At 38.1% G+C, this 19,158-nt stretch overlaps 1 protein-coding gene across 3 annotated transcripts in view; it reads left to right on the top strand.

The window, feature by feature from the left end:
* The window catches only part of ARHGAP42 (Rho GTPase activating protein 42), a 259,498-nt gene that overhangs the window by 90,387 nt on the left and 149,953 nt on the right, over window positions 1-19,158 (top strand). For all 3 annotated transcript variants that reach the window (XM_073239416.1, XM_037025624.2, XM_073239417.1), the window contains one exon: window positions 11,615-11,676. In XM_073239416.1, the coding sequence (XP_073095517.1) occupies window positions 11,615-11,676 (62 nt within the window). The remainder of the gene's footprint in view (window positions 1-11,614; window positions 11,677-19,158) is intronic.

Genomic DNA, 19,158 nt, shown 5'->3' with positions numbered 1-19,158 from the left:
CTTATGGGTAATTTAGTACATGCAAACATGAGTAAAATCTTGTATCCTTACTAGGCCTATGAAGTAGAAGGGGCAAAAAAAATAAAGCTTTATGTTGTAATCACTAAAATATTAAGGAGAATGTGCTGAGTGCTTTAGGTATAGTAAGAACAAAAATGTAAACACCGATGCTGGAAAAGGGATTCTTGCTGGGATACCAGAAGATGCTTGAGTTAGAGGAGGTTATTTGAGCTGGGGCCTAATGGTTAGGTAAAATACAGCTTAGGAAGTATAGGTAAAGGAAAGATGTGGGCATGAGAAACTAGGAGTGTTTAGTAGTTTCAAAGTGTTTAGAGATTAGAAATAGCATTATTTCAGGCTAAGATACTTGAAAATTACCTATGATCACACCTTGGAGGCCCCAGATCATTTGCAATATTCAGTTTGGATTTTACTTACTGTTGCTCCAGGAGAAGGGGGTTCCTCACCAGGGGCATGTTCTCTATGAATTTACTAATACTAATAAAGGCAAGGGCAAGAAGGTGGGGGTTTGAAGGGGGTTTTATTGTCACGGCAGTAGGTCTTTAATCTTTCGTCTTCTCCGGCTTCCCTCCATTGTTCTGTAGGCCCCTTGCTCCCATGCTCGGTTACATACCAGGAACTGCAGGGAGGAGAGAATGGGTGTTTCCTCTTCACCCCTCCCCTGGGCTGGTACTCTCATGACTGACCAGCTGCTCTGTCCTTGGTATACATCCCAGAAATGTGCAAACAGGCTCTTATGTGTATAGACAGTGGGCTCCATTAAGGCAGGGTGGGAATCCTGGTCATAAATTCCCATTTGCTCCACACTTACCCATTCAAGTTTTTGAGCTGGATAATGACATAATCAAAGGTGTCCTTTAGGGATTCCACGTAGACCATTAGTACACACGATGGATGAGTTAGAGTCATAGAAGCTGGGAAACCCATAACTAGGCTGCTGTAATTGTACAGCAGAAATAAAATAATATTGTATGGGTATGGAAGAAGGGTAGAGGGGAGAGATCAGCAGTATTTGGTGGATGTATGGAAGCAAGAATTGAGGAATATCCATCACTTGAGTTATGAGGATAATGGTGTTATGAGCCAATTTATTTATATATGCGGCTGGAGTCCCTGGGGGTAGAGCAGAATTGAGTATCGATGTATGTTAAGTTTCAACATGCAAGCAAAATCCCTAGTAGAAATTCCCAGAAGGTAATTAGATTTATTAAATTTAGTGAATTGGGACTTTGGGACTATGGCTAGAGTGGTAGGAAAGCATAAATTTCAGATAGGCTCATTTGGATTCAAAATTCATTTCTGCCAGTCATGGCTCTGTGACCTTGCATATTATTTAACTGCTGTATTTCATTATTTTCATTATTTGAAAAAACAGAATGGTAAGACAAGAGTTGGGTGTTTTTCCTGGAGTATTGAGGGTGGAAGAGTTATGCACAGTGCTGGCGCAAGTATCGAATAAATCTCCACTCCTTCCCCAACCCCCACTCTTGTTCTTCCTGTTCTTTTTCTTTCTGAGACTAGGAGTTCTTTGGAGAAAGAAAAATGGTTTGTGAGGAGAGATGAGTGATGATAGAATTAACAGAAAAATGTAGGTAGAGATGGGGAAGGGTGAGATTAGCTGCTTCACGAGGGGTTGTTAGCTTTGAAAGGAAGAGGGCCCCATTTCTGATACAGGCAATAAGTACAGGGAATAAATACAGTGCTGATCAGAGAGGGTCTTGGATTTCTCTCATAGAAACAGAAGGTGAGGCTGTCTGGTACAAGAGAGTAGAAGTCTGGGGCTGGGTCCTTGAGAAAGAAGAAAATTCTTTTTAGATGTTTGCTGTGGGAAATAAGACTAGGAGTAACCCAGAGTTGCATATAAGGATTGCCAAACAACAGAAGCAAAAGGGTTAGATAGTTTGAACTCTTAGTGTCCTTGTGGGTGTGTGAATTACAGAGGAGAGAAGGTCATCAGAGGCTAAGGGGTTGTGGAACAGAGAAGCTGGATAGTGGACAAAGAGGGGTTGGGTGCGGAGGAGGGGCGCCAACAGGGTGCTTCGTTGTTTGTGGAATGTGAGGGAGGTCTGGGAGGTCGATTTCTGGTGGTAGTGAGCATGGGGGGAGCATAATTGGTGTAAGTGGTTATTTGTCAGCAACAAATTACTGATTGTATCTTTTAAGGCAGGATTGTTGGCGCCTGATTACCCTTTGAACACAAACAGCTCTGGGATTGTTTGCCTTTAATGATGATAAGCCTGTTCGCTTTTGTGATGTAGCAGCATAGTAGGCTGGCACTACTGTTTTTTTCTTTCCTCCCTTGGCAGTGTTGGTGTGCTAGAACAGAATAGACTTTGGAATCAAATAATCAAAATTAAATACCTGCTTCTCCTCTGAGAATGTGGGGCAAACTATGTGGGGCTGATTCTGCAAAATGAAAACACTGAAGTCATTGTGTGCACATTAAATACAATAGTATGTGCAACATCTCTACTTCTTGGTAGAGGTGCACCAAAGTGGTCTACACTTTGGGAAAATGGTTTCTGAATTGAGGGTTGTTTTGGCTTTGGGAAACAGGTCAAACACCAGTAAAACAAAACCTAAAACAAGGCAGCATCAGCATAGCACACACAGGTCTTCATTTTCTAATATGCATGCTTAGAAAGACCACAAAAGTATGTGACTTGCAGACTGTGTTATGCACAACAATTCTTATTGCATTAACGTAAAATCTCAGTAAAAGATCTTTGCTAGAATTCAGATGAAATTCATTTGAAGTAAGTGTGATGAAGTCTGGAGAGAAGCCAGCTAGAATCAAGTATTGGAATTATGTGAAAGTGAAAGGCTGTCATTCTATATTTGTATGTATTCATTAGCCAAAATTTGGCCTTCTGTGAATTACATGATGTGTACATTATATAAGAACTCTCAGACTACCTTGTAGTTTGGTGGTTTCAAAGCAGATACCACTGTAAGGTCCTACCTCATTTCAGAGTATATGGAGGAAAAACCATTAGATACATAGTCCAGAGTTCTGTGTGTCCATTGTGACTTTCATCTTGGAGTCCTAATTCTCCTCAATTTTAGTAGGTAATTCTCACAATCTGCAGCAGTAGTCATGGCTCTCTTACAGGTAAAGCCCCTAGCCTGCAGAAGGTGTCTTTCTTCTTTGGAGTTGCATTGTTGTACTAGTGAGGAAAAAAGAAACTAGACCGAGTATCCGGTTAGATGAGGAGAGAGTGAAAGTTTGATGATTTGGCCCAAGGTCTGAATCTCAGCCTAAATGTGCAGTAGCAGGCAATGCTGGGGCCCATGTTGATAGGCCAGAGTAAAGTACGGCACAGGTTCGTGCCTGGGGACCATGGGATGTCAGGACCCAGATACGCAGGAGGCACCAGCAGCAGGAGTGGGGATTTAGAGGTCACAACTCCTACAGAGAGCCTGGGGAGTATGGTTAGAGGATAAACAGGAACAAGAGAAAGCAGAAAGAAATTGCTTGATGTTATTAAGCCAGTGGATTCCAAAGTGAGGATTGTGTCCATGTGTCCTGTTCAGAGTCTGGGTTTGCATTTGAAATGAACCAAATATGGCACAATTGATAGTAACAGAGCTGTGGTGAAGCTGGACAAGACAGATCCTGACTATGTTGAGTACCTGGTCAATTTGATGAATTTAATTTTACGACTGTTTTCATTCATAAGCTGTCCATTTCCCATTGTGTTTTTTTTTTGTTTTTTTTTGTTTTGAGAGGGCATCTCTCATATTTATTGATCAAATGGTTGTTAACAACAATAAAATTCTGTATAGGGGAGTCAATGATCAATGCACAATCATTAATCCACCCCAAGCCTAATTTTCGTCAGTCTCCAATCTTCTGAAGCATAACGAACAAGTTCTTACATGGTGAACAAATTCTTACATAGTGAACAAGTTCTTATGTGGTGAACAGTACAAGGGCAGTCATCACAGAAACTTTCGGTTTTGATCACGCATTATGAACTATAAACAATCAGGTCAAATATGAATATTTGTTGGATTTTTATACTTGATATATATGTGGGTCCCACATTTCTCCCTTTATTATTATTATTATTATTATTATTTTTTAATAAAATGCTGAGGTGGTAGGTAGATGCAAGATAAAGGTAGAAAACATTGTTTAGTGTTGTAAGAGAGCAAATGTAGATGATCAGGTGTGTGCCTGTAGACTATGTGTTAATCCAAGCTAGACAAGGGCAATAAAACATCCACGGATGCAGAAGATTTCTCTCAGAACAGGGGGGGTGAGGTTCTGAGCCTCACCTCTGTTGATCCCCAATTTCTCACCTGATGGCCCCCCTGTGACTGTGCCTGTCTTAGGTTGTTCCTCCCTTGAGGAATCTTACCCGTCTCTGGCTAACCAGTCATCTTCCGGGGCCATACAGGGAAATGTAAAGTTGGTAAGTGAGAGAGAAGCCATATTGTTTGAAAAGGTTAGCTTTTTACTTCTTTGCAGATTTATGCCCTGTGGCTTCTATGCCCAGCACTTGTCTCGAGGTATCTTTACCACCTGGAGGAATTATGTTACTCGGTATATTCGATATGAGGCACGAATTCTATTTAAGGGTTGTAATTAAGAAGGAAGAAGAAAAGCTATAGAGGTAGCATATGGAAGAAAACATGGGAGGATTTATTATTTCTTTGACATATCTTCTTGTAGAGGAACTTAAGCATGTATAGGTTTTAAACTACTAACTTGCGCACACATATTAACATAATAGGAATACGGTGACATAAACAAAGCAAATCTATAATTACCAGCCATCTCCAGTGAAACCAAGAAAACCAGTTAGGCATCCTAGGCATTTGTGAAAATTTATCTATGATATGATGGATATTGTCCAACTGTACTTGAACAGTCTGAGAAAAATCAGACAAATTAAAACAACCCATTCCTGGGAACTGTTCACATCCCATATGTTCTTTTAACAGTAGATTGTCTGTAGTTGTAAGATTTTGGAGCGCTACAACTTGCACTTCTCCTAATTCTTGGTTGAGTTCCAACAGTATAGATCCAGTCAAATTTGTAGTTTTACTGTATGCACAGGCTAGCTTAGATATCTCCTTCTTCATTCCCATGGCAAGTCCAGGAACTGGTGGGATGAATGCAGCTACAGCTGCAGCATCGCCTGGATCTTTGTTGAGGTTTTTTGATGGTCATCTTCTGGTATGACTCTTCTAGAGAGTGCTGATGTTGGAAGTTCTTCTTCATATCGTATCTTAGTTCATTTTCTGGATAGCCAAATTAGGCTTTGATCCTCTGTATAAACACAAACAGACCCTTTGCCCACACTTTGATATGCCCTTTATACCATTGTGTAGAACTCATTGGAGGTCACCACACAGGAACTGCTTTTTTTTTTTTCTTAAGAGAAAGGAATATTATCAGACAAATGTACCTCCATAGCCAATCATCTGACACCCTTTAAGTGATCAAAATTAAGGATATTTAAAGCATGCATTAATCGTTGATTTACAGTTAGTTTTATCCTATCATGGAGTAATCCCCCTTTTCTTTCTTTCCTTTTTTTTTTGTTATCATTAATCTACATTTACATGAGGAATATTATGTTTACTAGGCTCTCCCCTATACCAGGTCCCCCCTATAAACCCCTTTACAGTCACTGTCCATCAGCATAGCAAAATGTTGTAGAATCACTACTTGTCTTCTCTGTGTTGTACAGCCCTCCCCTTTCTCCCAACCCCCGCATTATGCATGCTATTCTTAATACCCCCCTTCTTCCTCCCCACCTTATCCCTCCCTACCCACCCATCCTCCCCAGTCCCTTTCCCTTTGGTACCTGTTAGTCCACCATTGTTTTTTTAATGCTTAATTATCAAACTGCTATAATATTAAGTAACTCCTTGTTACTTAAGTAATATCTAATATACTCTTCCAGTGTGGTACATCTCATTTGCTGAAACCTAATTCACCCGAATGTAATGCTGCATAAGGGTGTATTGGTAGGTTATAAAAGAGTTTGAATGCAAGTTTTCAGACGTGTTTTCAAGATTAATCTCTTTGATTTGTTTGACATTAAAAATACCCCCATAAAGAACGGCCTACTAGGAGGACATTGGGGAGAACCTGGTTTAGTTACTCAGAGATAACTAAATTTCCCTGTTTTTTTGATGCAACCTTAGATTCCAAGGGAGCTATGACGTGTTAGAGGAAAAGATCGCACCTCTGAGGCCTGGGCTATATTACAGTGGCCTCCCAGCATGCTGGAGTGGGCCTGTGATTTTTTTTTTTACTTGTTGCTTTAAAAAGCAGTTTATTGGCTTTGCAACTAGGCCTCCATGGAGCTGGATGCCACAAATGGAGTGGAAAAATCTTATTTGATGTTGTGGCTCCCAGAAAATAACTAGAGTTTGTGGTTGCCAATAACACCAGTGTTGCAGACAGAGTGGAGAGCCCAGCAGTGGGGCTGTTAATTGTTACCAAAGACACGCAATATCTGGTGGGAGAGTTGGTGTCACTTTTTATATCACGCCGTCTGTTTGGCAGACACAGTGTTTATTTTTCAGGCACACCACCAGCTGATCATGCTTCTCACTTTGTTTATGGGTTTTACTTACTGTTCCTGAACCAACACTTTCCCCTGGACACTTCTGTCAGGATGCCACCTTTGCTCTTGTCAGTGTTCAGAGAATGAAAACTCCTAGTGGGAGTTCTAGGCCTGGACCGCTGGGGTGATACCTATTACACGCTTGGTAGTGTGATGCTGGGTGTTGCTTGGCTGTGCATATTGGTTCTACTCATATTTTTCTTGATATGGCCAGATCTAGAGCCTGCTGTGACAAACCCACCTTCTCTGACTTGTACCCTCAGTTAAGTGTTGATGTGTAACTGCCTTTCTCCTACTCTTCATAAAAAGTTGGTGCCAGGGGATATTAAGAAAGAGCTTGGTAGAGCCTACATTTCACACTCAAATAGAAAAGTCAAGTGACTGTCAGGGAGCCATCTGGACTTTCAAAATATATTGTGTTGGTTCATCTGGCATTTGGTTTATAGACTTCTATAGGTTTTTGTGGTTCCCTTGAAATTTAGTTTGGTCTGAATCCTACTGCTAACCCAGTTCTTCCCTGTTCATCAATGTATCTGAACATCATAAATGACTTACTCACTATAATAAAGTGAAAAAAATGTGTTGTTGACATAATTCTGTACGTCACTGTTTTTGTGACCCGTACTTTGGACTATGTTTATGCTGTTTAGGTTTGAAGAAACACTTCTGGGAGAAATCGTTGTCTGGTTATGGTATAAATGTTGGTTGGATACAAGAGAGACATGCTTTCTTAATTTTCCTTCTAGTTGCAAAATCTGTAAACCAAGCTGACCAATTGTTGAAACATTTAATAATATAATGCTTAACACTTAAGGTAGTGGAGTTATGTCTGTAGTGAGCAGGGAATAATTTTCTTTGTTCTCGCTCATTCTTCTAGACATGAAACAGTTTTTTCACAGTCAAAAATAGGGTGAATTTAAGCCTGCTGAAGGGATTAAGTTAGGAAATAGACAGCTTATGAATGTTTCAGAATTTATTAGTAAATATAGAAGCCATTATTGTATTTACCATCTATAATTCAACTGTTGTCTCTGTGAATGTTTATTACTCTCGGTACCTGTTATAAATGCACCTTAATAATAGGTTTCTTTTGCTCCAAAAGTGTTTTTCCAATATCATATTGTGGATATAAAAAGGAAATCTATAGCAATATTCTTGACCTCAATTTGTTGGAAAGTTAAAATTTATATATGAAACTATATTTTGATTGCTTTCCAGTAATCTCATGGTCCAGATGGTCAGGAAGGGGAAGATTATTGCTGGTGAATACAGCCAGGAAAGTTTCACGCAGGTGGCAAGAATGTGAATAGCTAACATAATTTTCCAAAGTATGTGGCCTATGCTTTTCATAATATTTTATGAAGCCTAGAATAAGAATTGGTGTATTTCTCCTTACAGAGCAAGTAGACTGTGGGAGTGTGTTGTTTAACTCATTAATTCATTTAGTGATCATCTATTGAAAGCCCACTGTGTATTAAGTATGGCTTTTGGAATATTGCTCTCACTAAATCAAGCTGTCAAGCTACCTAGGTATGGGCAAAATCTATAATTGCAGGACCAGCTGTTGTATTCAATGTTAGTGGGGCCCCAAACTCAGATAATGAAATGGTTATTTAAGTAAATGTTAATAAAATGTGGAACATCACAAATAACTGCTTGTAAAAAAGTATTGGGTATTAGAAATTTGCATGTAATAAACATTTTCGAATTTTGCTTAAATAAAGTCATAGAAGAAATGGCTTTTAAACAGTCTTGAAATCAATAGCTGTTCTGTATTAAGGCACTGTGATGGGTGCTGAGGGAGTCTTTGTGTATGTTCTGTGCCCACAGTCTGCTGGAGAATAGACTCCCTCCCATTTTCATCATTTAAGGCACTTCCAGGTCCTGTACCAGAGATTCTAATACTGGTTTCTCATCTCTTGAGAGCTGCTGGGGTACAGTAGGCAGCTTGGATCTGCCTGATGTGTGTGGAAATTCCTGTTAGAGTTTAAGGGTCGGACAGGCAAAGAAATGAATGGCTATCCATCAGTTCTTTCTCTTAAAACTCAGTTCATATGATACCTTGAGTTATTTTATACCTACTTTATAGGATTAATTCCTGTTTCCTATGTTGTGCTTAGTAAACAACTAAGGTAGTACTTTGATACCATTATAAATAAAGATTTAGAGGCAAAGTTAGATAGGAGTTAAAAAAGTTAGTAGGCTGCCACCAATTTGGGACACATTTAATGTACCTGGCTGTTCATTTTCTTAAAGGAACAAATGGTGGACATGAATATGTGTTCACTGGGAGCCGGAATGTATACTTTAATGGAACTGAGGCTATACTATATCTCAAGAAAGCAATCTTAGTTTTTTGAAGTCATTTTCCTGAAAAATCAACAAAATAAAAAGATGGAACAAAATGTATTGTCAGCTTGGGGCACACCCAGAAAACTGCCGGAGGGAGTGTAGTTTTGGTTTTGAGGAACCAGACAGGCAATTGCTTTTGCTTGGTAAACATTTTTCTCCTCAGACGCTCTCATTATAATCAACTAGTATCACACTGAGTCTATAAATAATACTTATGTGGGAAACAGACCAGAAAACTATTCAAGTAAAGCAGAAAACAGCATTGTTAATTTTTAAAGGTGCAGCAGTTAAAAAGAACCTGAATTTCCTTGCTTATAACTAAAATCTTATTTAAGGCAACTCCACAGTTTACTCTGGGAGTGGTAGTTACTTGGGGAAGTCTGTGGACTTCTGCAGTTATAATAAAACACTGCTTGAGCTGTGAGGGTGCTACAGCCGGGCCAGTGATCATTTTCCGGGTTGACCAAGTGGGATGTTCTAGTATACCCCTGCCAATCTAAAGTCAAATTATATTTTCATTTATTCCAAAAGTACCTGTTGACAGAGTTCTTTGTGCTAGATCTTAACTAAATCCTTTTGGAAAATTAATAATAAATGATCTGTGCCCTCCTAGAATTTAGGTTAGTAGGAAAATAAAGCATTTATACCATGTTGTATTTTACATTATTTGTTAAAGCAATTATAGATTTTTATTAGTTTTTACAAAGTCTGGCAGTCTCATGCTTACTAGTCCTCACCACTAGTTCCCCAGAAAGACAGCTTTGGCCTTTTAGCCATTTCTTTAATTTCTTTGAGGACCATGATCATCCCCCCTGCACCTCTCCAACTTTAGATATCATCTTTTCACTTTATACTGTTGACACATAATGTCTTAAGTTCATACTATCTTGTGTTCCTTTCCTCTATTAAGGAGTTAAAACTTAAACATTAAAAATTGGTTTTGTCAAAATTATATTTAATGACTTTGTACATATTATGATTCAGCTATTTTGTTTGTTACTTGTATAACTTCATTTTCCCAGGAGTTAATAATTGTCTTTGCTTTTTTTTTAAATAAAGGAGCATTTAGATTTCCTCTTACTACACTGAGACACATCAGGATATTGATCAGTTCTGCTTTTCTCTGGAGACATTTAACTGGAACGCCTAGCCCATTCCAGTCTAGACAAGAGCCTCTCTTGGACCTTTGGCACAGCTGTTATCCTGGAATATCAAAGTGTAGTCCTGGGAATTCCATTTGCTTTTCTGCTATATTGGATCTCCTATTTATAGATTTCGTATACTCTTCCCTTGGTTTATTCCCATGTTTTGTTAGAGTGCATTATCCAATAGCTTCCAATACAAGGGAACTTATGAGGGTAAGTTGTGTGTTTGTTTTGATACTTATTAAAAAAGTTGGCCAGCATTGAATTAGAAATCTGGGGTTAAAGTGCTTCTTATGTGGACTTTCGGCTATTCTTCCTATTTATATCTTATCATCTTCAGGAGTACTTGCTGCCTCCAGTTCCAGTAGCCCAAACTTACTGACCTCTTGGTTCCTTCCTCTGTAGGCATGTACACGTTATCTTCCATTGCCCAAAGCTGTGGTGACATTTTTCTCAGGCTTACCAACAGAGGTCTTCAGTGGCAGCAAATAGCTGTAATGGTTATGGAATGCTTTCTTTACTGACAGTACAAAAATATGTCTATTAAGCCCTCCAGCTAGAATCTTCTGTTTATTTGTAAAATGTCCTTCTGTTCAACTTACTGCTGTCAAAACTGGGTTGTAGTATATAGCATTGATAGTTATTTTTGCAGAAATTAAAATAGCATTTTTCTAAAGGTTTTAAAAAAGTTATACTTTAAGGCCATTAACGTGTTTATCAGATTAATCTGAGTCTCCCAGGTACTCCTTTGATTTCTGTTTTGGTAACTGAATAAAATGCTGCGTGGAGTAATCATAAGGATGGCATTTCGAACCAGCTTACTTAATATAAGCCTAGTAGTTCTGAAAAGAAGAAAAAAAAGTCTGGATTGGAATTCTACGTTCTTGAATGAAAAGTACTTTCTCTTCCATTGTAGACAATTTCTGTTGAGGAGACTCTTGACTAGTTTTCCTCACTTACCTGCCTTTATTGTAGGCTTTATGCCAGACATACTAGACTGCTGGTCTCACAAAATGTTTTCAGTATTAGCATGGATGAAGGAAGAGATGGGGAGCCCAAAGAATAAGGACCTGACGGGAAGGTTCAAAATTTAAATAATACATTTTGCATTCATCTTATTTATTTTGTTTTCAAATTGAAGCATTCCAGCTTCAATTAATCATTCATATAAAGTATAAGGTACAGAAATTGATATGGGTGCAATACTTTCACAATTGCCATTTGGGACAATACCTTTTTAAAGAATATGCTACTGCTACTATAACTCCTGTTTTGAGGAAAAAATATGCATACTATGATGTGTGCTAAACTTCAGTTTGTTGCACCCACAAACACCTCTTATCAATAGCTGTTAGTCATTGAGATACTATTGTATATATTTTTTATGCTTATAAAAACATAAAACCAGTCTATATATACACACATATAGCTAGCATTACTGTAATATTCCTGTGCAACTAGATATTAGCATTGAAAAAATGTTAATGCTTTTTTTTCCCTTCTGAATAGCTCAGTCACTAAAAGAATTTGCAAGACTACTCATTGCAGTGGAAGAAGAAAGGAGGAGACTGGTAAGTTTGTGCCCCATTTCTTGAGAATAATGCCTGTTTGGCCATATTAAAAGAAAGAATAGACCTTCTGAATTAGACTGAGCCACATCAGACTTTATAATGGATACATGAACTAAATTTACAGAAAAGATGTCTGAGTATAATTATCAAATATTGCCATAAGATACCCATTTCTGTTGGTTTCATTTATTGGGCAGATATAAATTATATTCATTTTGCTTTCTAGTTAATTGTGTTCTGAGAATTAAAGATATTGAACCAGCTGCCATTAAGAAACCCATTCTAATTAAGCAAATTTCTAAATAACCTTAGTATTATGATAATGACAGATTAGAAGCCTTAGAGACGACTCATGGAAGGCATAACGGACTTTGTCAGGGTGTTAGCAGGAGATGCTCTTGAAAGGTGAGTTGGGTCTTAGAAGTTGAGAGAATTTTGCTGGGCTGGGAAGAATGGGGAAAGCAGTCTAGGTTGATGAATTAACTTATATGACAGTATCAGCATAGTTATTAGTAATACATTTATTCATTCACAGATATAATTTTGTACCCATTATGTTCAAATTTCTGTGAAGGCCCTTGTCTATGACTACATTTTCCCACTTGCATATGGGAAAAGTATTGTTGTAAATTAAAGCATTGTGGCAACTCCTGGCACATCATAAATAAATGTTAATGGTGATGAACATGTTGAATGTCAGTTACAGACTTGTTTAAAAACATCATCTTTGATATCACTGGCTTCACCATCCTGTTGGGGACTTATATGTATATATAAATAAAAAACTCAAGTGTGGACCATATGTGCTAGGAATGCAGCACAGTTTTGGTGTTATTTTGCTGAACGGATAAGGGAGAGCAATTTAAGGAGGATGTCTTTAAGGCAGACTTGACTCAGACTTGATTCTGAGCTAAGAATGAATCACACAACCAGGACATGGCAGTCCTATAAATGAGCTTGAGCATAGGCCGCAAAGTGGGAGAAGGTACTGTGTGTATTTGTAGAATAAGGAAGGTTTTTAGAAGGTTATTAGAAAATTGACTGGTAGTTTTGGCCTTATGCAGGGATAAAGAGCTGGGCTAAGAAGTTTTGGTGTTTGTTACAGGCTGTGGGAGAACTGCTAGAAGTTTTTGAATAGAAGAATGACAATATCAGCATGGGATTAGGAAACACTGGCGTACCATGTGTCTGGTCCCAGTATCAGAGACAGCCATGCTGTGTGATGTGTACTAGGTACATAGAAACCATTATAGGAGACTGACCCTTTCTGGGGAAGTCAGAAAGCTCTTTTTATGGAGGTGACTGTTGGGATCTTGAGGCTAAATAGGACACTTTAAAATGCTTTATACATAATCCTCCAGCTCTATGAGCTACACAGTAGAAATCCAGGTTCCATGGGGGGATGTGGGAAGTAGGTACACTTAAGACCCAGAAGAGGAGCTGATGATGGAAATGTAAAAGTGTGGTTAAGGAGATGTGAAAGTAAAAAGTTGGAAATGGCATGGCAGCTAGGGGAATATACAGTTCTGGGTCAAATGAGGTTGGGACTCAAATTTTGTGCAAATAGTTCAGGAGAGTGATAAGCCCAACTAGCATGGGCTATAATTTTAGAAAATGTATTGGTGTAAAGACTATGGGGAAATGTGTTGTAGCTAACAGGAGAAAAAAGACGAGAATGTTCTTATAGCACCAAGGAGACCTGTAGGCCCTGGGGAAAGGTTCTCTTTTTTGGGTAGGAGAGGATTGGTTAAAACACAGAATTTTGGACAGGAAATTGGACAACAGCGTTAGTAGTAGTATTCATTTGCTGTGAAAGGAATTTGTAGAAATAGTTTAGAACAGCCAGCAGCAGGTTCTACAAGAGAAAAGAGACTGGTGATCGGTGATAAAGAACCGTTGACGTCAGACAACATAAATATGTCAAGCAAAAACATGGTAATTAGTCTTCATAGATTTTTCTAGCAATACCCAGAGCCCTGGATTGTGAGCAGTAAGAACAGTTGGGAGGTCAGATTCAAGCTGGTGATTGGCACAGAAGGTATGGTGCTGGATTACAGGGACATGGATTTGCATAATGGGAAAATGGGTCTTGATGGAATATAGTGATAAATGAGGCAAGAGGTTAATGATAGCCTTAGAAAGCAGAAAGGGCAGAGTATTTAGCTATGTTGAAGGTTCACTAGGAACAAAGGGCCTTCTAAGAGAAGACAAGCAAGTTGTGATCAAGAGTAGGAGTTAAAACACTGAACAAACATGTCAGTGGAGTTGGTCCAGAGAGTGAGGAAGTTTAGAAGTGTCTAAGCAGGCATTAGGAATCAAGAAGGCTGGGCTTAGAGGTCTGGATTTTCATGAGGAGGATCTTGAGATCATGCTTATCTACAAATACATCATATCTTGAAATATGATGGCGGGTTAAAGGACAAAGACCAAGAATAAGAAATGGCTGAAGAATGTGATAGTGTCTTATAAGCTATGGAGATGGAGATTGGTTCGCCAGCTCTAGTGTTTCAAGGATCTTCATTTCTGCCTTCAGTCATGTTTCACATTCTAAGGCAAGGAGAAAATTCTGTATTGATGAGTGAAGTGATATGACAAGTTTTGATTTCTTTATCTGTTTCACAGAAGGTCTGAAATAAAGAATACAAAAAAGTGATGAAAAATCTCTAGATAAAAGCCTGCTGATTGCATTTCTACAAAGATAACATAAAAGTAATCATTAAACACACAAATCTAAATGTTGGAGTGATGAATCAATACTTCCAGTCATATGATGTTACAACTGAAGGTATAGCTGGTAGTGGATTCTGTGCAAAGACATGAAGAATTTGTGTCTTAAAAGCTGATGCTTCATTCAGGAAGTAGAATATTTTAAGTGTAATAGGGAAGTATAAGGGAGTTCTGTAATTATAAAGCCATTTAATCATTTAGTTTTTTTCAATGATAAGTCTTGACATATATTAATTGAGTTTGAGCAAAAATGTGTCAGAAAAGTTCCTAAGTAATGAAATCTTAAAAAGATGGAAGAGGACACTTAAAACTTTAAGCAAATTCTCTTGCTTCCAATGGCATACCATACTGAGTAAGATGAATGCACCATCTAAGTAACTGAAAGGTTATTTCAGAAAGAGTCTAAAGAAACACTGAGTTCTTAGAAATGAAATCTCTTAGTTCCTTGCTAGCTTTAATTATTGGGCATTTAAAGAAAAATTCTGCTAAAAAAAATACGCTCAAGCCAACTAAAAATTCATATTTTTCTGCAACAGAAAAGTGACTCAGAAAAAGTAATAGGAAATATCCATTTCAGAAATTTTTGAGGGTATAGTTTATTCTGTCTCACACTTATCACTCAAAAAACATCTTCCATGATGCAGCATTTCCAAGATGTTGATTAACATCCACCATCACATGGCTATGCAAGAACAGCCTTTAAAGACATAAATATGAGAAATAAGAGCCCTCTGTAATCACCTTAGTAAAATGCTCATTGTGTTCAATTAGTATATGCATATTGATTTGTGACATAGTTTTATTTTTTAAAGTGCATCTTTATTGGAGTGTTAGAATTTTTCTCTGCAGAATGCAGCCCTTAAGTGATTTTGATTAGAGATGTCAATAGATGGGATGTTTTTGTGGAAAGTTCTGATACTTTCCCCAATGCAAAAAGGGGCCTCTAAGCCCTTTAACTTTGTGGTAAGATCTCCTCAGTTTCCATGCCGCTGTGTGCTCTGTTTTACTTCAGAGCACAGCTGACTTGGCTGTGCAAATGCTATCACTTCAGCCCAGGCTGTTCAAAATTAATTTAAGCAAATACAAACATACAAAGAGAACCCTCTTGGGAAACATGAAATGCTTAGTTGAGGCTTTCTGGAAGAGATCTTGGTAACAAGGTCTTTGCCATTTGTATTGAACCACTGAATTTGACTCTTGCCTCAAGCCTTTGGACTTGACATTTTCTCTCCCTGAATCTCTGGAACCATATTCTACCTTCATTGTTCCCTTCCAGTACTTTCGCTCCTGTCCCTTGTCCTCCATCCCCTTGGGCTTTTTCTGCTCCTTCCATCCTGTCACTACAAGCTTCTTTTGAAGTTATTCTTTGCATTTGTTATTTCCTCTGCCTTAACCTCCTGTTCCATCCTCTCTCTCAGAATTGGCTCCATCTTGTTATTAACACTCCATGTGTCTTCCCGGGGGGGAGGGGGGCCTGCATTTTCCATGCAACCTAAAGGACTCCCTTTTAGTCCTTATATGTTGTGACAGAAATACCTGTTTTCATGGCATCTTTGCATTCTACTCAGGTGAAATAGATGTTGCACAAATTATGTCTGATCATAAGTGCTAAGAAGAAAAGTAGTTCAGTTGGTAGAAGATGTGGCCATTGATTGAGATGAGGAAAGAGATTGGGAAGAAATAGTTAAATTTTGAATCTGTTTAGATGCTAACTGGATATTTAAGTAGCCTTGTCTAGGGAGCAGCTGGATATATGAGTCTGGAGTTCAGGGGAGCAGATGGGACTAGAGATACAAATTTAGAAATTGTCAACATGTAGAGGGTATTTAAAGCTCTGGGAATGTATGAGATCACCCAGTCTGTGTGTGCAGACAGCAGAGAAGACGTGGGAGGATTGAGCCCTTCAGGGCACTGAGTCCAGAGTTTGGTCAGATGAGGTAGATTCAACAAAGGAGAGTTTGATCAGTAGGAGAAACAGGGTTTAGCTGTTTGAACAGCTTGGTCAAACTACCATTTATTCCCTTAGTTGTAGTAGAGATGCAGGATAATAGTAAGTAGAAATTTATAGGATGTGTACCCAGCAGCAGCATCCCTCGGGAGGGAGCAGCCAGGTCACCTGATCCACCCTACGCTGCTGCTCCATCCCTGTCCCGGGCTGGGCAGTGGCTGGGCACTCTGCTTCCCTGGTCTTTGCTAGACAACGTGTGTGTGGCAATCTAGATTTTATTCTTAGCTACCTTTGTCGCCAGTTGAAAAATCCTCAACTTTAGAATATTTTAGCCAATATTTATCTTGAAGAATGTATACATCTGCACTTGTTTCTTGTAGGTTTATTCTTTCTATTCAATGCCCAGATTAGTTTTTTTTTTTTTTTTTGACCCTTGGGTAATGAAATTACTTTCCTGGAATGGGTTATGTATCTGATATTACTTTGGAGAAAAGACTCATAAAACTCTAGGAGGAGAAATTTATAAACTTCATGTTCAGTTCACATCCTTTATAATAAAATTAAAATCTCTATTTTCCTTTCTTAATACTCTTTTTTCTTAAAGCATCAGTACATTAGACTCTAGTCATTTGTGACTCTTACAGACAGACTGCAGTGTGTTAGTTATTAAGTGGTTTGCATTATGGGGAGCACTGCTACAGATGACAGCTGACTCTGAACATTTTCAAGGTACCAGACATTGCTACAGTTGATTAGTATTTTTAATTAATCTGTACAGCAACCTCTGAAGTGTATGCTATTAATATACCCGTTTTAAAGAGAGCAAATTCACAGACGCATAGCTAGTAAGTCTTATGTATTATGAGGGTTTAAACCCAGGCTTTTGAACTCCAGAGCTTTCACATAATCCATAAAGTTACAAACCAAGAGTCTGTCTTAATTAAAAATTGCATAATAACAATAGCAAACATGTATTGCTAATATAGTATGTGAGATTCTCTATTAAGTGGCTTAGGTATATTACCTACTCTACCAAAATCAGGGAAGAACACAGGCATTATAAGTTTGACATTAGATTCACTTTCAAATTCTTCATCATATTTAAACAGGCATAATATTTCAGCAAAAACTTGATCTGTGAGTCCACTGATAGTTCCCACATCAAATTTTGACATGAGAGCCAAAAATGTTCAATAAACCAATTTGAATCTCTCCCGCCCCCCGTTTGAGCCAAGGAGTTATGAAATTGGGGCTTTTAAATGTTAAGAAAAAAGTGTGTGTTCCTATTTTTTATTAGTGAAAGTTTTTCCATTAATCTCTTGCCGTAGGTTTTTGCACTGCACAAATGTCATCAGTAGGTAATATTGATTAATCTGAGTTTTTGGCATTGATGCTCTTAGAAGCGTAAGTCTGATTACCTGTGAAGTAATCCAGTTTCTTTTATTATCTCAGATAAGTGAAGCACAGTATGCCAACATTCCACATGCATGTGTATGGATTATATTTCTGGTATGTCTTAGGTTTTCTTTTATTGGAAACAAAACTTAGGTATGCTGGCCTATAGGCCTACGATTTTATACAGCAATTTCACCTGAAATTAAAACCTCAATGTTCTCCATGTACAAAGTTCTGGTTCTCACACTTATTAAATTGTGGAGCCTTCCCATGATTTCCCTGATGTCCAGATACCACGTGAGATTTAAGGTGGAATTGAGAGGTGGCAGGTCACATGCAATTCATCATGAGTGTGGCCATAGTATATTTTATTTTGTATTGGTAATAGTCCTAGTACTCATTTGTACTTTTTAAAGTGTGCAAAACACTTTTATATACATTTTTTGCTTGATCTTTACAATAATCTAAAGCTGAACTCAGACTGTAGAGTTATTCAAGGTAACATGTACCACACGTAAGTGATGGAGCTGAAAATGTAGGGCTTCCTTTCCAGGCCTTGGACTGGAGCTCACTGTTCTGTTATATCTGGTATCTTCTCGTTTTTTATTTAAAGTTTAAACATGGAAGAGCAGAGGCCTGATCTTTGTGTTCTTTTTTTCCCTTGTATATATTGGATGTTCTGAAAGCCATCTTGGTTGTCCAAAATTTAATATAGTGCTTGGTAGCACTTAACAGGAAAAGAAAGGTTGAGAGTTACCACAGCTTTTTATTTACCATTTCTCAACATTTGACTTAACTCATTAGGATTATGTCCAATAGAGAAATAAGCTTTCTTTGAAAAAAATTTATTAATTTAGTGTAAAGGTCTTGAATAGGGTAATTGCTAGGATTTCAGGAAATATTGAAAGGTGTTCATATTTGCAAATTATATCTTTTGAGTCTATAACTGAAAGACAGGACACTTAACAACTAGAAATGTCTGTCAAAATTTCAAAAATATTTCATAATAGGTACAGTAGTCAGAAGTGAAGCCTGTCCTGGCAGGCTGCCTTCTAGCCTTTCTGCTGCTGGTTAGCACTGTTCTACCCCAGAGTATAAGAAAGGTGAGGAAGAGAGAGAAAACTGAGACACAATTGTCATGCTCTTTACCAGCTCTTGCAAAAGAGTATTTGGAAAGAAGCTAGTACTTCTTTAGTAAAATTAGGGTTTTCATGCTATGTAGAAGTCCTGCTGTTGTGGCCAGCAATCAGCAGGAGGGAACTGAGTTGGTGCTAATTTTAAAATATATTTATATACCAGTTTCACTAACATCTGGACATGAATTTCTTGTGATTAATGCCATTCTTACAGCTGGTATTTCATAGATATACATTAAATTGCCAGATTTAAAGATTTGTAAATGGACATGTGAC

This window comes from Manis javanica, chromosome 6, assembly GCF_040802235.1.
Source record: "Manis javanica isolate MJ-LG chromosome 6, MJ_LKY, whole genome shotgun sequence".
In the NCBI taxonomy this organism is placed as follows: domain Eukaryota; kingdom Metazoa; phylum Chordata; class Mammalia; order Pholidota; family Manidae; genus Manis; species Manis javanica.
This window is presented reverse-complemented; position numbering and strand designations above follow the sequence as displayed.